A 16,611-nucleotide genomic window follows, 5' to 3' on the forward strand; every position below is an offset into this window, starting at 1 on the left:
GAAGCACCAGCCATCTCCTGCTTAAATAGGGCTCTCCTCACTTCCCAGTGTGGCCATTCACAGTATGGTATTTTTGAATGACAATCTTGTCTACAGAGTCATGATCATTAAATGTTACAAAAGCAAAATTCTCTTCTTGCCACTACCTCGGTCAGCCATGATTTCAGTCACTTCAGTTTTCCCATTCTGTTCAAAATAATCTCTAGGATGTGTGCTTCAGGGTCTTCTTTAAGGCCACCGACAGAAATCGTTTTCACAGTTAAGCGGGCACCAGGTCTTTGAGACTCGTCTCTTGAGACAGCCCTCTCTGGTTCTACAACTCTTCCATCCACCTTGTGTGGCCTTGCATTCATGGCTGCGTCCACCTCTTCCACAATGGCGTACGTGACAAACCCAAAGTCTCTGGAGCGCTTGGTGTTGGATCTCTCATTACCACAGTCTGTAGGCGTTCCCCCATTACTCAAAATGGCTCCTCAGACTCTCATCGGTTGGTTCAAAGCCCAAACCTCTGATGAAAACCGCAGCTGTTCAGGCTCTTTGGGAGACTCTGACATGACGGCGTCTACAGGCAGAAAGCAAGAGAGAGAATCTGCTTGATGCAGGGCTCAACGCAGGGCTCTACCTGGGGCTCACTCTCACAACCATGAGATCATGACCTGAGCGAAAATCAAGAGTCAGACACTTAATCCATTGAGCCATGCAGGTGCCCCGAAATGTGTTTCTTAAATAATAAGTCAAAATTACTCTTTGACCCATGAGCTGCAGAATGGATGTTGTGTTAGCAGGCATGAAAATCTTCGTTTTATATCTCCATCAGAGCTCTTGGGCGACCAGGGGTATTGTCAATGAGCAGTCATATTTTGAAAGGAAGCAGATCTCAACAGTGGGGCTAAAATATTAAGTAAATCATATTGTAAACAAATGTGCCATTACCTAGGTTTTGTTTTTCCATGTAAATTTGGCATAATTATTAAGGGTCCTAGGATTTTTGGAATGGTAAATGAGCATCAGCTTCAACTTAAAGCCACCAGCTTCATTAGCCCCAAGAGAGTAACACTGTCCTTTGAAACTTTAAAATCAGGCATTGACTATTCTTCCTTAGCTATGAAAATACCAGGTGGCCTCTTTTCCAATAGAAGCCTGTTTAGTCTAGATTGAAAATCTGTTGTTCAGTGTAGCCACATTTCATTAATTGCCTTAGCTAGATCTTGTACATAACTTCATATGGCTTCTACATCATCACCACTTCACCTTGCACTTCTGTGTTACGGACATAGCTCTTTCCTTAAACCTCATGAACCAACCTCCGCTAGCTTCAAATTTCTGCAGCTTCCTCACCTCTCTCAGGATTCATAGAATTGAAGAGGGTTAAGATTGTGCTCTGGATTAGGCTTTGGCTTAAGGGAATGTTGTGGCTGGTTTGATCTTCTATCTAGAGCACTAAACCTTTCTTCATATAAGCAGTAATGCTGTTTCACTTAATCATTTGTATGTTCACTGGAGTAGTACTTTTAATTTCCATCAAGAACTTTTCTTTTGCCTTCACAGGTTGGCTAACAGTTTGGTGCAAAAGACCTAGCTTTTGGCCTATCTCACTTTCAACATGTCTTCCTCACTAAGCTTAATCATTTCTAGCTTTTGATTTAAAGTGACAGATGTGTAGCTCTTCCTTTCCCTTGAACACTTAGAGGCCATTAGGGTTATTAATTGACCTAATTCCCTCATTGATGCATCTCAGGGAATAGGGAGGCCTGAGGAAAGAGAGACAGGGAAACAGCTGGTTGGTGAAAGAGCCAGAACACACATATTTATCAAGTTCACTATCTTATATAGGGACAGTTTGTGGCACCCCAAAATAATTAGAATGGTAACATCAAAGGTCACTGATCAAGAGTACCATAACAAACATAATAATATAAAATACTGCTAGAATTACCAAAATGTGACCCACAAAGTAAACAAATGCAGTTGGAAAAATTGTGCTTATCAGCAGACTGAAATGAGGACTTGCTCACCACAGTATTACCACAAACCTTAAATTTAAAAAAGTGCAATACCTGCAAAGTACAATAAAGCAAAGCACAATAAAAGGAGGCATATTCTGCAATATGTAAAAGGATTGATTTAACATCAAGTAGGTGATTACTGTTTCTTGGGTTTTTTTTGCCTTGTTACAGATGAGTATTCCATCTCCTCACCTGTATTTCTGCTTTGGAATCATGGATCCTTAGTGACTCCCAAGGCCTCAAGAGTTAGAAGACAGGTTTCCATTTCCTTTCAATTAAAATAAATATTTAAATGCACTCATATTCTTCAGTGTCCTGGGGCATTTGATGAAGTACATAGGGTTTTCCTCATTTCTAATTTCATGAGGAATAAATGGTTTCTATTGCCAGGGTCCAGTATAAAACCTCAAATTATGAACTAGCTAAAATACAAGATCTGAGAACCTCTAGATTAAGAGAAGAAAGATAAAGTGCACAGAGGCATAAATGCCTTAGACTTTCGTAAAAATGGAGGCTTATATACCCCTTGCTTTTTCATTTGAGTTATTGTATAGTTTGTCTTCATGAAAAGAAAGCATAATACTTCAATAGCATGTTATTTTCCATAAAACATGTCTCCATATATACCCATATAGACATAGGTAGAAAATCTTCTACCCTCTGGGTTACGTAGAAATTTTTCAGAATGTGAAACAATGTATAATTTCAAATGATCTTGTATATTATCATGCACTAGAACGATTATTAGAGTCACCAAAAGTCTTTTCTTGCGTTCTGTGATTGAGTTCCGGTAGAATATTTGGGGAAGACTAATGAAGATTTCTGGAGCTGACAACCTGATCTTCTGGTTTCAAACACAGTAATCCAGCCTAAGTAGGCAGGCGTTCCACATCAGGGAGACGCCAACGGGACTGTACGTTTTTGCTCTATGAATCCCAAGCAAATAAATCTTGTATTCTGTGTAATACGCCTTTTACTGGCAGTACGTGAACATCTTTCATCATTTAATAAATATATATTGAGCGCCTACAGTTTGCGTCTGATGCTGCAGTGAAGAAAACACCAATCCTGTTCCTAAGGAGCTTACGCTAACGGGAGACACCCTAATGTGTCCTACCGCCTACGCTTCCAAAAATATATATATAATCTCACCACATAACCTAAATTTATAAAATCTGACTTGGGGAAATGGAAGCGCACGCTCGTCCTTGGGGCCGCTGAAAGTCAAAACCGTTCCTGCTCCCGGTGGCGACCCAGCCTCCCGCCCAGCGCCGCGTAGCAGGGAGCGGCGCGCCTCTGTGACGCGCACGCCCCGCCCACAGCTCCCTTCATAGTGCCCCGCCCCCGTGGGCGAAGTGCGCAGACTCCTCAGCCCGGCTCCAGTTCGGTCGGGACGCCGCTGAGCCCGCGACGTCGCCTCCCGGTGAGTTTCTGAGGGGGCCGCCAGGCCTTGTCCTTCCGCAGTGGCCGCGCCGGCAGCAGGGCACTGCAGCCGCAGTCCCGGCCGCGGTGTTTGGTAAGCAGAAGCCCCGGCGTGCCCTGAGCGTGCAGCCCCCCGCCGCTCGGCCCGGCTACAGCCCCGGGCGTGAACGGAGCTGACGGAGGATGGCAGCCTCTGGGGTGGAGAAGAGCAGCAAGAAGAAGACCGAGAAGAAACTTGCTGCTCGAGAAGAAGCTAAATTGTTGGCGGGCTTCATGGGCGTCATGAATAACATGCGGAAACAGGTACCGCCTTTGTGGGAGTGACGGACGCCAGGGGGGAGGGGGTCCGGGACTCGCGCCCCTGGCTCCCTGGGCCGAAACCGCGCCCGGTGGTGATCGCGACTCTCCTCTGTCCTCGCCTTTCCTTCCATTTTCGCACGCCAGCCGAGCTGCTGTTAGTAGAGGGTCGCGTTAACCATTTGTCGAGCAGAAGCGTCTCCTCGTCTGCCGGTGCTGCGTGGCTCTCAAGTCAGGCTCCTGGGAGACTCCTGGGCTGGCATATTCGGCATCGCGTATCGGTTGTGTAACAGCTCTGCCCTAGTTATCTCTTTGTGAGGCGAGGATCCTTCCATTGGCGAGCCGCCGCGTTAAGGTGTCGTGAGATCTCGTGCGAAGAAGCCCATTGGCACAGCCCAGCCCGAAGCCCCCCTCAGAAGGGAGAAGCATTGCTGGCCTGAAATCAGCTACTCTTAGATAAGGATCCCCGCCCCTCGTCTGTGTTCCCCGGGTGGAGCTAGTTGAAGGCAAATCCTCCTGTACGTGTTAATTTAGAGCAGAAACAGTCACCGATAAATACCGCGCAGTCTTTTAAGGCTCCTCTGCGCCTCTGTTATTAAGAGGAGCTCTTTGTTCTGTCCTTGACGTGTGGCGCATTAATGACCGTCTTCACGTCGGCGAAAGGTGGGTGATGAAAAGAACGGATTTTAACGCGGAGGATGTAGACAAGAGAGGTTTTTTGGTGGGGTTTTTTTTTAATTCCATAACATCTTATACCAGTAAGTATAGAAAAGTCACTTGGTTACCGTAAGCTTTATTTATAGCAAATAGGCATCTTAGATGTGGCAATGTTTCTGTTCTGTAACTGTGGTCCTGTTTCCAAAGAAGACAAAAGCAGGGTGTATGAATAACTGCAAAACCTGGTTTGCTTATCTAGTGGTTTTGATGGGAATATGGAGAACAGTACAGGAATTTGAGATTTGTAAGAAGATCCTAGCTTCTGATTTCTTGAAGCAAACTCTGACTGCAGGGATCTTGTCTTTGTTCATCAGCTCCTGGCATGGTGCATGAATGCGGTAGAGATCTGTCTGAATGCCTTTAAATCTTCCCCGGCTTTTGTACCGAGGTCGCCGTGAATGTCTGCATTCAGTATTGTATGTAACTGACTTTCATGTATCTATTTTCATGTATACATTCAAGTTCCTTTCATGTAAACCTTTTTATATTTGCAACACCGGTGACTTCAAATTACTGGCGCATTTAACAAGTGTGTGCTCCTAAAGGGTAGTTGAACACAGTTAACCAGTGCTCAAATTTGTTTCCGGCAACCCTCCCCCCCCCCGACCCCCTCCCCCATCCCCAGAGAGGTGGTTTCATCTGTGGACTCCAGCGTTGTAAAGCTTGCCTCATTCCTTATGTAGATAGGTTGCAGCTGGGTTGCAGCATCAGCTGTTTACTTGAGGAAAAGGGGATTGTATGTTTAACTGTTTGGGTTCAAAAATTGAATTGTATCCATTTCTTAGATTTAGCTTTAGACTATGTTAACCTCTGTTTATCCACTGTTAAACTAGAAATAAAGTTACTGAAAAATCAGGATTCTGTTACCGTGTAGTAGGGGAAAATAAAGCTGGAACAACCAGAGATCTCTTCCACAGTGGTTCACTGATCTTAATCTGCGGGTTCTCTTTTTGTCAATGGCTTTTTGCATGTTGTTAACGTATTCTCCAGTAGAATTTTCACCAACTTCATGGAATCCTTTTGCAAGATGTGCAGTTTCCTTTGCAGTTGATGTACATTGTACTCGTATTGTTCTGTTTAACGTCGTAACACAGGAGAGACTCACCAAGAATGACTGACAAGGGCATTTGATGGGATTGGCAGAAATAGAAAGTGGTCTGAGCCAGAGGAAGAATGTTTGAATGAGAACCAGTTTTATAAGTGTTCTTGTTCTTCAGTGAATATTTTTGTGTTGTGACTCTTTTTTCTTTCCCATATGACTTCATTACTTTGGGGATCAGGATAATGAGTGCCTAGATGACAAGGACCCCTCTGTACACACCCAGAAACATTCTTACAAGAACTTGAGAACACTGAAATTAGAATACCTGAATTTAAATTCCTGCTATACCATTAATTAGTTTTGTGATCTTAGATAAATATGACTTAGGTCATTTCATCTCTCCATAACATAGCAGTCAATTCTATACGTAGTGGCCAAGGAGGTTGTACAGAGCCAGCAGCCTCAGCTTCTTATGGGCCCCTTTTCCTTCATCATCCTTGCAGTCATTTCTAGCCTTTTATTTTTAAGTAAACTTTCCAATGAAGTAGAGAATTCACTAAAAGGATACAAATCATAAACATGCAGCTCATTGAATTATTACAAACTAAACACACCATCAACGATAAGAAATAGAACATGAAGAGTACACAAGAGGTCCCCCTTTACACTCTTCTGAATCACTACCCCCCCCCCACCAAAGGCAACCACTGTTCCCACTTCTATCACCATAGATTTGTTTTTTCTGTTTTTGAACTTATATAAATGAAATCCTACTGTATATATTCTTGAGTCTTGGCTTCTTAAAGCTAACATTATGTTTGTGAGATTTATTATGTCGTTCTGTGTCACTTTAGTACATCCTCGTTGTACTTAGTATTCCATTGTATGAATACACCACATTTATCCATTCCATCATTATGGACATTTGAGTCATTTCTAGTTTGGCACTATAAAGACTAGTTCTACTTGGAATGTCCTGTATATTTTGTACATGTCTTTGGATGTGTGCATGTCTGCATTTCTGTTGGGAACTACATAAGAGCGGAGCTGTGGAGTCCTAGGTTACACTACATTTAGCTTTAATAGACACTGTCCTGTAATTTCCAAAGTTGTGTCAGTTCATGCTCATTCCAGCTGTGTACGAGAGAGGGTTTTGCTCTCATCTTTGTCAGCACTTAGTATTGTCAGTCTTTATAACGTTAGCCATTCTAGCGGGTGTATTGTAGCATCTTATTAGGTTGAGCACCTTTTTATTTCCCTAACTTTTTGTTTAGATTAATTTTATTACCTGATACACTAGAGAGGGGCTCTACAAAGGAGGGCTGGGTCATAGTCACTACTGCTCCTATCCAGTTGCTGTCACTGTGTTAATGAAGTCTAGGAGACCCTTAACATTTGAGGGATATGTTTTGAGACCTTTCGGAGTACCACTGTAGTTTATAGTTTTCTCATGTTAAGTGAATTAAAGCATAATTAGAATTTAAAAGCTTATGTTAAAGCCCTATTGAGAATTATGTGAGAGAACCAAAAACTGATTTGTAGACTGGATGCTGAGCAGTTAACTGGGATTATTTACCAACTAAAAGGACTCAGCTTCTGTACAGTCACCTCTTAAAGATTGTTAATTACTGGTAGTCATTTTCTTTAGGGTCTCTTGTGAATGATCTAAACCCTCTGCATTAAATCTTCAATAAGAGAAACACTTCTTGGGCATGTATTTTCTACCAGCTTTGTCTTACTTAATTCAGCTAACAGTTCCCATATACAACTCCCATCATTCAGACCTTCCTATTCTTAATTGCTGCCTTCTCCTTTTGTCTGTCCAGTTTAGGAGATAATCATCTCTCTCTTCACTCCCTTTCAAATGCCCCAGGCTTTCTTGACATTCAGCCTTTTTTTCACATCCATCTGGCCAAAAGCATTGATGACAATTTACCTTATTTGTGCAAGGCTTCCAAGCACAGCTGGAGAATATCCCATTATTGAACAGTCCTCTGCTAGGTAAGTCCTAATTTCAACAGGGCTGTCAGTACTGGTGATCAATCCTACTTTCCATTAATTTTACTGTTTTTCTCTAACCTGAGTCTTTTCTCTATATCCTCATTTTCAGTAGGGCATCCCTCTTGTGATATCACAAATAAATAGACATTAGTTTGGAACTATCTAACTTTTAACTTTCTACCACCAAGTCTTTAAGCCTATTTTGTCACATTTTATTTTGCTACTGTGAAGAAGCTGCCTCTTTTCCATCTAAAGCCAGTGATTTCACCTGGGCTTTGACTCAGTCTGGTCAGAAAAGTTATATTGTTGGTTACTCCATCTCTGCTAAGCACCCTTAACTTCTTCTTTTCTACTAGACTCTAGCCATCAACATTCAGTCATGTTTTAACCTCCCTAGCTTTTAAGCCAACCAAACCAATCCACCTATTCTTAGTCTCAACATTCCCCTGTAAATAATACCTCTCTCCCCCTTGTTAAAACCAAAAGGTGGGTAGATTTCACTGCCTTTTTTTTGGCTCACTGTTGATTTATTCCCTTATCTCAGTTTGACTTTCTAACTCAGCCCTTCAGATGAATATTTATTGAGACCCACTGTGTATGCTAGGCATTTTGCTAGATTGTGTAGTTGCAGTGATGAGCAAAACCAGACAGTCCCTGTCTTCATGTGGGTTTTGTCTAGTAAGAGAGACATTAGTCAAGCAGTCACACACACACACAAATGTAAAATTGCAACAGTGGTAGGTATTATTAAAGAGAAGAACATAGTACAGTGAGGGCATATGAATAAATCATTTGACATCAGGAAGATTTCCCCAGGAAACTGGTAAATGAACTGAGAGCTGAAATAAGAGTAAGGGCACCTTAAGGAGGAGCCTCTTAGGTAGATGGAACAACAAATGCAGAGGTTCTGAGTCAAAAGACCTACTTACCATAGAATGGCAAGTGCAAGATACTGATTAAAGGCCAGTGTGACTGGAGCACAGAACATAAGGGGGAGGACGGCGAACATGAAACTGGAGAAGTAGTTAGAGAACTGACCATGCTTAGTCTCATAAGACATTAGGGGGGGTTGCCTCTATCCTAAAACCCCTTCAGATGCGGGTGTGTGTGTGACAGAAACAGAAAAGGGATCTGTGAGTATTTTTCTTTTGAAAAAGATGGTGCCTAATCTGTGGCCAAATGGGAGAACTCTCAGAGTGGTTGTTGGCAGACCAAATAGGAAGTTGTTCAGTAACTCAGATGGTCCCTTGGACTAAGGTGGCAGCAGCAGTAGCAATGAGGAAAAGATGACATATTCAAGATTTAGGAGGTAAAATCAATAGATCTTGGTGATGATAACTCTCACATGTGGTTGTGATGACTAAATTAGATAGCCAAAGTAAAGTAAAGCATGACCTGATAACGTTGGCTGTTTTTGTTCCTCTTGTGATATGGTGGTTGATTTGATGCTGAGGGATTTAATACAAGTTGTCAGTTATGACCTCTAAGGTTCTAGAATTCATAACTAGATAGATGATGACATTAGCCACCAAGAGAGGAGACACTAGAGAAAAGGATCAAGGCTTTGAGGAAAGGATTATAGGTTGTATTTTAGATATGTTCAGTCCACAATGCCATGAGACAGTAAGGTATATAATGAACTGACAGGTTTGAGAGTTGTGGGTTAAAAGTATAAATTTGTGGTGCACCTGGCTGGCTTGGTCAGTAGGTAGAGCAGGAGAGTGCACAACTCTTGATTTCAGGGTTGTGAATTCAAGCCCCATTTTGGGGATAGAGTTTACTTAAAAAAATTGTTTTAAGTGTAAATTTGTGATTATCTGCAGATAGAAGATAACTTTGTTGAAACTATGGAGAGTCAGGAGTCTGGGATAAAGAATAGGAAGGAGCCTATAAAGGAGACCCCCGCACCCCCCCCCCCCAAAAAAAGGCCAGAAGAGTAAGAGGAAAGTGAGAATTTTCAAAATCAGGGAAGAAATTGTTTCAGAAGGAGGATGGCAAATTTTGAAGCCTATGAGAAGTCAAGATATGATATAGCAACACAGGGGAGTTGTTGACTGTAGTGTGTTGTTTTGATTGGAAGACAGATGGAAGTCAGATTGGCATGAGTAGGATATGAGACCATTGAGACAATATTTTTGGAGAAACTTGGCCCAGAAGGAAGTAGGGGAGTCCAAATGAAGGTTGTTTGGTTTCATGTGTTTAAACTGGGGAGATATAAGTGTGCTTCAAAACTGAAAGGAAGAATTCATTTGAGATGTAGAGGTTGAATGTATATGAAACAGAATGTATAATTGATAGATGATTCCTGAGATAAGATCTAAAGTAAAGGTAATTAATCTGTCATGGGAGGAGGATAGTTTCTCTTTCATCAGAGTGGGAAGGAAGAGTGGTGGTTGGAAGAGAGGTTTGGAATCAGAATAAAAGAGCCTCTGTCAGAGGCTGTCTCTCTGAAAAGTAGCAAATGAGACCATCTGCTGAAATGAAGGAAGAAGAAAATGAAGTTAGAGGTTGAGGAAAATAGTTTTTGTGGAGTGGAAATGGTATGATGGCTGGCAGTATTTTTGCAGGTTTTTTTTTTTTGAGGTTAATTACCATGGATTTGTAATTAATATTTATCCTCACCCTGGCCTTCAAAGCCCTGTCTGACCTGATCCCATCCTATTTCAGTCAGATTTCATACCACTGTTCTCATAGCCATTTCACTCCAAGGCACCTGTCTTCCTTCAGAGCCTAAAATGTTGTATCAGTGCTTGTAACTCTTTCCCTCTTACTCATGCTCAGTTCTTACCATAAATGGCACTTCCTCCCTGAATGCCCTTCATTGTGTCAAGGGCATGTACTACATATACTCTATTTCTTTCCTTCACCCATTGATCTTCTTTATTAGACAGATAAACACTTTGTATGTATGTCTTTGCTACTAGGCGCTAAGTTCCTTGAGGGCAGGGACAATATCTGTCTTATTCAGTGCTATATTGCCAACATCTACCACATAGGTGTCAAATATTAAGTAAATAGTTGATGTCATAGGTATGGTTGATAACACCTAGAGATTGAGGAGGAAGTAAGAAGAAAAGACAGGATGAAATTCTAGGGGAACATCAACATTTTAAAGGATAGAAAGAAAAGTGCATTGGAGATTGAGGTGTGGAAGGAAGAAAGACAGCAGGGAATAATGTCATTGAAACCTAGATATAAGTTACAAAGAAGAGGAGACAGGAGTATCAAATGTAGTAGGGAGGCCAAAAAAAGATAGTGTTTCCTGGGTTTGAAAAGTGGTGCATTTAGCAAATAAAGTTTTAATGGAATGGTGGGGGAGGGAGCAGATTTTAGAGGACAAAGGAAGGACAGAATGGTGAGTACATGGAGAGGGACCTGCCTCCTCTGTGGCCAAGGCTTTCCAGGATGAGATTAATGTTCTTTAAACACCAGTGGTATATACCCAAAGAATACAAAAATACTAATTCAAATAACCATGCATGCACCCTAACGTTTACAGCATCATTATCTTCAATAGCCAAACTATGTAAACAGCCCACATGTCCACTGACTGATGAATGGGTAACAACACGCATGCAAGCACACACACACAGATGCACACACACTTTTTATTCAGCCATAAAAAAGAATGAAATCTTGCCATTTGCAACAACATGGATGGAGCTAGAGAATATTATACAAAACAAAGTCAGAGAAAGACAAATACCATATGATTTCACTCATATGCAGAATTTAAGAAACAAACAAGCATAGGAGAAAGAGAGAGAGAGGCAAACCAAGAAACAGACTCTTAACTGTGGAGAGCAAACTGTACCAGAAAGGAGGTGGGTGGGTGGGTGGGATAAACAAGGGGATGTAAAGAATGCACTTTTTGTGATGCGCACAGGGGTTGTATGGTAGTGTTGAATCACTAAATTGTATACCTGAAACTAATATTATACTATATGTTAACTAACTAGAATTTAAATAAAAACTTCAAAAAAGTAAAATGTACTTCTAAAAAAAAACTCTGGTAGTATAAAGTGCATACTGCCATTATGACACTTACCACATGTGTGTTGAAGAAATGAATACAGAAGCACATCTTAAAGGAGACATGATTGTATTAAAATTCCCTCTGAGGAGAAGAAAATCAAGATTTGGGAGCTGCAAGAACCATGCCAACCCCAGAGGCCTCTTAACCTCTCTCTAGGACACTGCCTTCATTGCACCTCAGCTCTGACTACCGCCAATCTGTTTCTCTTTCAGAGTTTCAAATCCTGGAGAGAGAGGATCTGATAGACCTAGTTTGGGTTGAATGTTAACCCTTTGAATCAATGATCTATGCTAAGGAGAACAAGGTCATGTAGCACAAACATGATCTTGAAAGGGTTATTTTATGTACTTTATGTATTCCATTTCTGGGGAATGGAGAATTACAAGTTGGGTAGCTACTCCAGTGGGCATCTATTACAAAGATTCATATCATTAAAACAGCTGGCATATTATATATTTTAATACATAATAATATAGCATATAATTTAGTTACATTCTGTTGAACTGTCTAAAATGTGGTTGATTAATATTTAAGAGAGGCACTCTTAATATGCCATCTATGCTAAATGTCATAAATTCTATACTCAGTATCAGGTTAGTCTACTGGAAAATGGTTTGCCAGAATGAAATTAGTTTTTTAGACCTTTGAATTGCACTTAAATTCAATCACAATTTAATATTATACTGTAAGCTTTTATCATGAACAATGATTTTAAAATGTCTTTGTATCTTCTATAAAACTTTTTAGTCATGTTGTCTTTAGTCACTCATTGCTATGGGAAACAATATGCTATAGTGGAAATAACTTGAGTTTTGGAATCAAACAGATCTGGGTTTGAATCCTAGCTCTTCCTAATTGTGTGACATTGGGCAAGTCAACTTCTTTAGCCTTTTATGTTTATATTTACACAATAATGATTATAATATTATACTGATCTACCTTACTGATGTTGGGGATAGTGAGAGAGAGAATGTGAAAACTCTTAATAAATTATTTAATGTTAAATATTGTTGATATTGTTATCACAATGAGTCTACTGGCATTCTTGGTTATCAGCAAAAGAAATATGTTCTTTCTTAAGTCAAAATAATTTATTGTAAGAAGTTCAGAAGCTTATAATGTTGACCACAGGCTGGAAGATGAGCAAGCATGGCAAACAGGCAGAAATCAGGCATTCTCCGTTAGCTAGGCTTCACAAACCCTGGAGTTCATTACAGTGTAGGCACAGTCTTGACTACCTGCTGCTGCTGCCACCACCGTAAAGAGATTTTTCCTCCATCTTTCTATCATTTGCTCAAGATTCAAAATCCTGAAAGTTGGCATATAATTGACTGGCCTTAGATTGTTTGCCAGGTTTTGGCTCTGGTAAGTGAATAATAGAAACAACTGACTTCTAGTTTCCATAATGAGAGTCAGGCTCTGAGAATTGCCCTCTCACCATTTTCATAATGAGAAAATTTTCCAGAAATGGGCGGTTAGGTTTTGTTTTTTTTTAATTTGTTTATTTATTTTTGAGAGGGAGAGAGAGAGCATGAGCAGGGGAGGGGCAGAGAGAGAGGGAGACACAGAATCTGAAGCAGGCTTCAGGCTCTGAGCTGTCAGCACAGAGCCCGACGCGGGGCTTGAACCCACAGACAGTGATACCATGACCTGAGCCATCCAGGCACCCCGGGAGCTTCGGGTTTTAATAGGCAGGAAATTGGGTGCTACGTTGCCAGAATCCACAAATGTCTACCGTGATCTATATACCTCAAGCTGTTAAATACAAACATGTATGCACTTATTCTCATTCCTATAATTAAAAAAAAAAAGTCATCAGTCTTTTTCACTTTACCATATCTAACCTGAAGTTCAAGATTTTTGGTGATACCAGTTTCTTCTATAGTCTTTTCAAGATTCTTAGGCCTAAGTCTTAATAGATTTATTTGATTGTAAAGGGGAGAGTTTCACATAGTTAAGACTTATATAAATATAAGAGCAAAAGGGTGCCTGGATGGCTCAGTCGGTTAAGCATCCAACTCAATTTTGGCTTAGGTCATGATCTCACAGTTGTTGAGTTCTTGTGCACTGACAGCACAAAGCCTGCTTGGGATTCTCTCTCTTCCCTCTCTTTTGCCCCTCCCCTGTGCATGTGCATGCTCTCTTTCTCTCTCTCTCTCTCAAATAAACATAAATATATATGTGTGTGTGCGTGCACGCACGCGCGTGTGCAAAGATGAAAATAAAAATGCAAGCCACATTGTTGTTATTTAATATTTTTATTATGCATTGTTTTCATGACTTCATCCTTCCCTGACTATTCCTATTTGTCTTTAGCCAACTCCTCAAGGTTCTTTTTCTGATGGGATGATCTAATCCTTTATTCCTAGGTATCTTGAACCTTTGGTATTACCTATAAAGTCACATTAGTCTTCCATTAATGCTTATTACTAGCTTTAGCAGTACGAGCCTTAGGCAGGAATTTGATTTTATGATATTTATAAGTTGATTGGTTAGCCTGTTGCTGTTTATTTTATTTTATTTTTTTAATGTTTATTCTTGAGAGAGAGAGCACGCGAGCGAGTGTGAGTGAGGGAAGAGCAGAGAGAGGGAGGCACAGAATCTGAAGCAGGCTCTAGGCTCTGAGCTGTCAGCACAGAGCCCGACGCAGGGCTCGAACTCACGAATCAGATCATAACCTGAGCCAGTCGGATGCTTAACCAGCTGAGCTACGCAGGTGCCCCAGCCTGTTGCTCTTTAATGGATGCTGGCAGAAGACATGAGACTCCTAGATTAGAGACAATAGACTTGATTACTCACAGCATAGCATTATGAGCATCCGTATGTATGTGTCAGTTCCTCTTGCCCCACAAGTACTATGAGGGTGACCTGCCCGGGGCCCAGATGGATATTATACACACAGTGGGTTTGTGTTGTAGCTCTGGAATGAACACTGAGCTTAAGGAATCTGCCATTTTTATAGCAAACAATAAGCAAGCCTGCTCCTTATTCTTGTGAGGGAGAAGGTATCTCATCCCTATGGTTGCTTGCTGGCAACAGAATCCTGAGAAATGGTGGCCCAGGGAAAAAGTGTCAGGGCCTTGCCTTCTTGACATGTCCGGGTTTTAAAATATATAGGAATTCAAGAGATCCACAGAGGTCTCTTCTCTCCCAACAGACAAAAGATACCCAAGGGGATCCCCTGAGCTCCAGCTATCTTCTGTCCCATAAAGAGCAATGGTTCCCCACCCCCCCTTCATTGCCAGGTTCAGAGAACTACCCAAATGTAGTAACTTTTGTTCTTTATACCCAGTGGCAGGAGGAGGCCAAAATGGCCAGGTTGCAGTTTTAACTTCTAATTCTGTGGAAACATGATTCTGTCACTTGAATCATTCTTCTTTTGGGTCCTCATATCTCTAAACTAGCAGAACCCACCTCCAGAGACTGATTGCTGAGATCAGAAGCAAAATATTTGTGAGTGAATCATTAAGCATAAGAGTGAGGGGAGTTTCTTCCATCCTCTGGTTGCCAGGCTAACTCTGGCTATAGAGAAAACATTATTTCTGTATAAATTATGTGTAATCACACCATTTGAAAATGGATTCTACTGCTTAAAAAGTTTGAAAACCACTGTTATAAGGCTTTTCCCTGAAAGGAAAAGACATATATATTCTGTCTGTGTGTGTGTGTGGTGTGGGCTGGGAAAAACATTTCTGACCTTCACCTTACTGAAAGAGGAAACAAGGTATCTTGAACTCATCTCTCTCTCTCCTACAAATTTTGCCCAATGAGAGAGAAGTTCCAATGAAGCTAGGATTTAAGACGTTGTTTTATTAATGGTAGGGTTACTCTTTTGAGACTTACATACTTTTTGCCCCAAATTTTTATTTAAATTCTAGTTAACATACAGTGCAATATTGGTTTCAGGAGTAGAATCCCGTGATTCATCACTTACATCCAACACCCAGTGCTTATAACAAATGCCCTCCTTAATACCCATCACCCATCTAGCCCATCCCCTACGCATGCACCCAGCTCCCTCCCTCAGCCCTCAGTTCTCTATCTTTAAGGAGACTCATATACTTCTACTTAAGGTCTCCATCTGCTAAGGAGGACAGGTAGGATATGTCTTGTGGACTCTATAAGGTGGATTTGGGCCCCACTATCTCCCCCCCCATATGAATATGCAAATTTAAAAAATTAGATTATTGGAGTATATGGGTGTGAGTAGGTGGGGATTACTAAGCACTCACCCATCTGTTTTATTTTGTCTCACTTGGCTGTAAATCTTTACATAAACTACCTGAGTTGAGAATCTCAGAGGGCTGAATAATAGTATTCAGGCACCAGAGCCCCATCCCAACTCCCAACAGAATGTACTGGACAAAGTAGCTATAAGTTCTTATTTCCAAGGTTTTTTTTTGTTTTTGTTTTAAGTTTTCTGTTTTTTGTTTGTTTTTAACCTGTACAGGGAGCGTTGTGTTCTTTTTTTTTTTTTTAATTTGTGTTAAGAGAGAGCACACATGCATGAGCAGGAGAGGGGCAGAGAGAGAATCCCAAGCAGGCTCCGTGCTGATAGTGTGAAGCCTGACGGGGGTTCAGTTTCATGGACCATGATATCATAACCTGCACCAAAATTAAGAGTCAGATGCTTAACCAACTGAACCACCCAGGTGCCCCGGGAGTGTTTTGTTCTATGTTAAAGGCATCCTCTATCAATACCTATTCTTCCATGTGTCTTCTGCAGACCACCTTAGGAAGATTATTTAAATTTTTTACTCCAGAAAGCTTTAAAATGAGTAGATAATCTATTAACTCTAGACTGGAAATTCACTTGCATTTCCCATCTAAAATTTTTCTCAGCCAAGGTGTCATTCATAGCTTTCCAGATTATCTGGAGTGAAACAAATGACAGCTTAAAGCGCTCCATCTAATTCCATACTAGGAATATAAAATCCCCCAAATCTGACTGTTATGAACCCACTCATTATTAAATTCCCACATCTGTGATTTCCCTGTGGGTTAAAATTAAAGGGAGTTCCAAATGTGTGTTCTCTCTGGTTTCTTATATGCCAAGTCTCAGCCAAAAAGCCTTCACTTAAGTGTTTGGG

At 41.0% G+C, this 16,611-nt stretch overlaps 1 protein-coding gene across 4 annotated transcripts in view; it reads left to right on the plus strand.

Moving 5' to 3' along the window:
* The first annotated feature begins 3,369 nt into the window (after nt 1-3,369).
* The window catches only part of KLHL7 (kelch like family member 7), a 70,536-nt gene continuing 57,294 nt past the window's right edge, over nt 3,370-16,611 (plus strand). The window contains exon 1 of one of the 4 annotated variants that reach the window (XM_030308096.2): nt 3,370-3,429. Coding sequence is in view for 1 of the 4 variants with exons in the window: in XM_030308093.2 (XP_030163953.1) it covers nt 3,612-3,731 (120 nt within the window). In the remaining 3 variants the exon portion in view is untranslated. Of the gene's footprint in view, nt 3,732-16,611 lie in introns of all 4 variants that reach the window. The other 3 variants (XM_030308093.2, XM_030308095.1, XM_030308094.1) reach the window with 3 other exon arrangements.

Source organism: Lynx canadensis, chromosome A2 (genome assembly GCF_007474595.2).
Source record: "Lynx canadensis isolate LIC74 chromosome A2, mLynCan4.pri.v2, whole genome shotgun sequence".
Lineage (NCBI taxonomy): Eukaryota > Metazoa > Chordata > Mammalia > Carnivora > Felidae > Lynx > Lynx canadensis.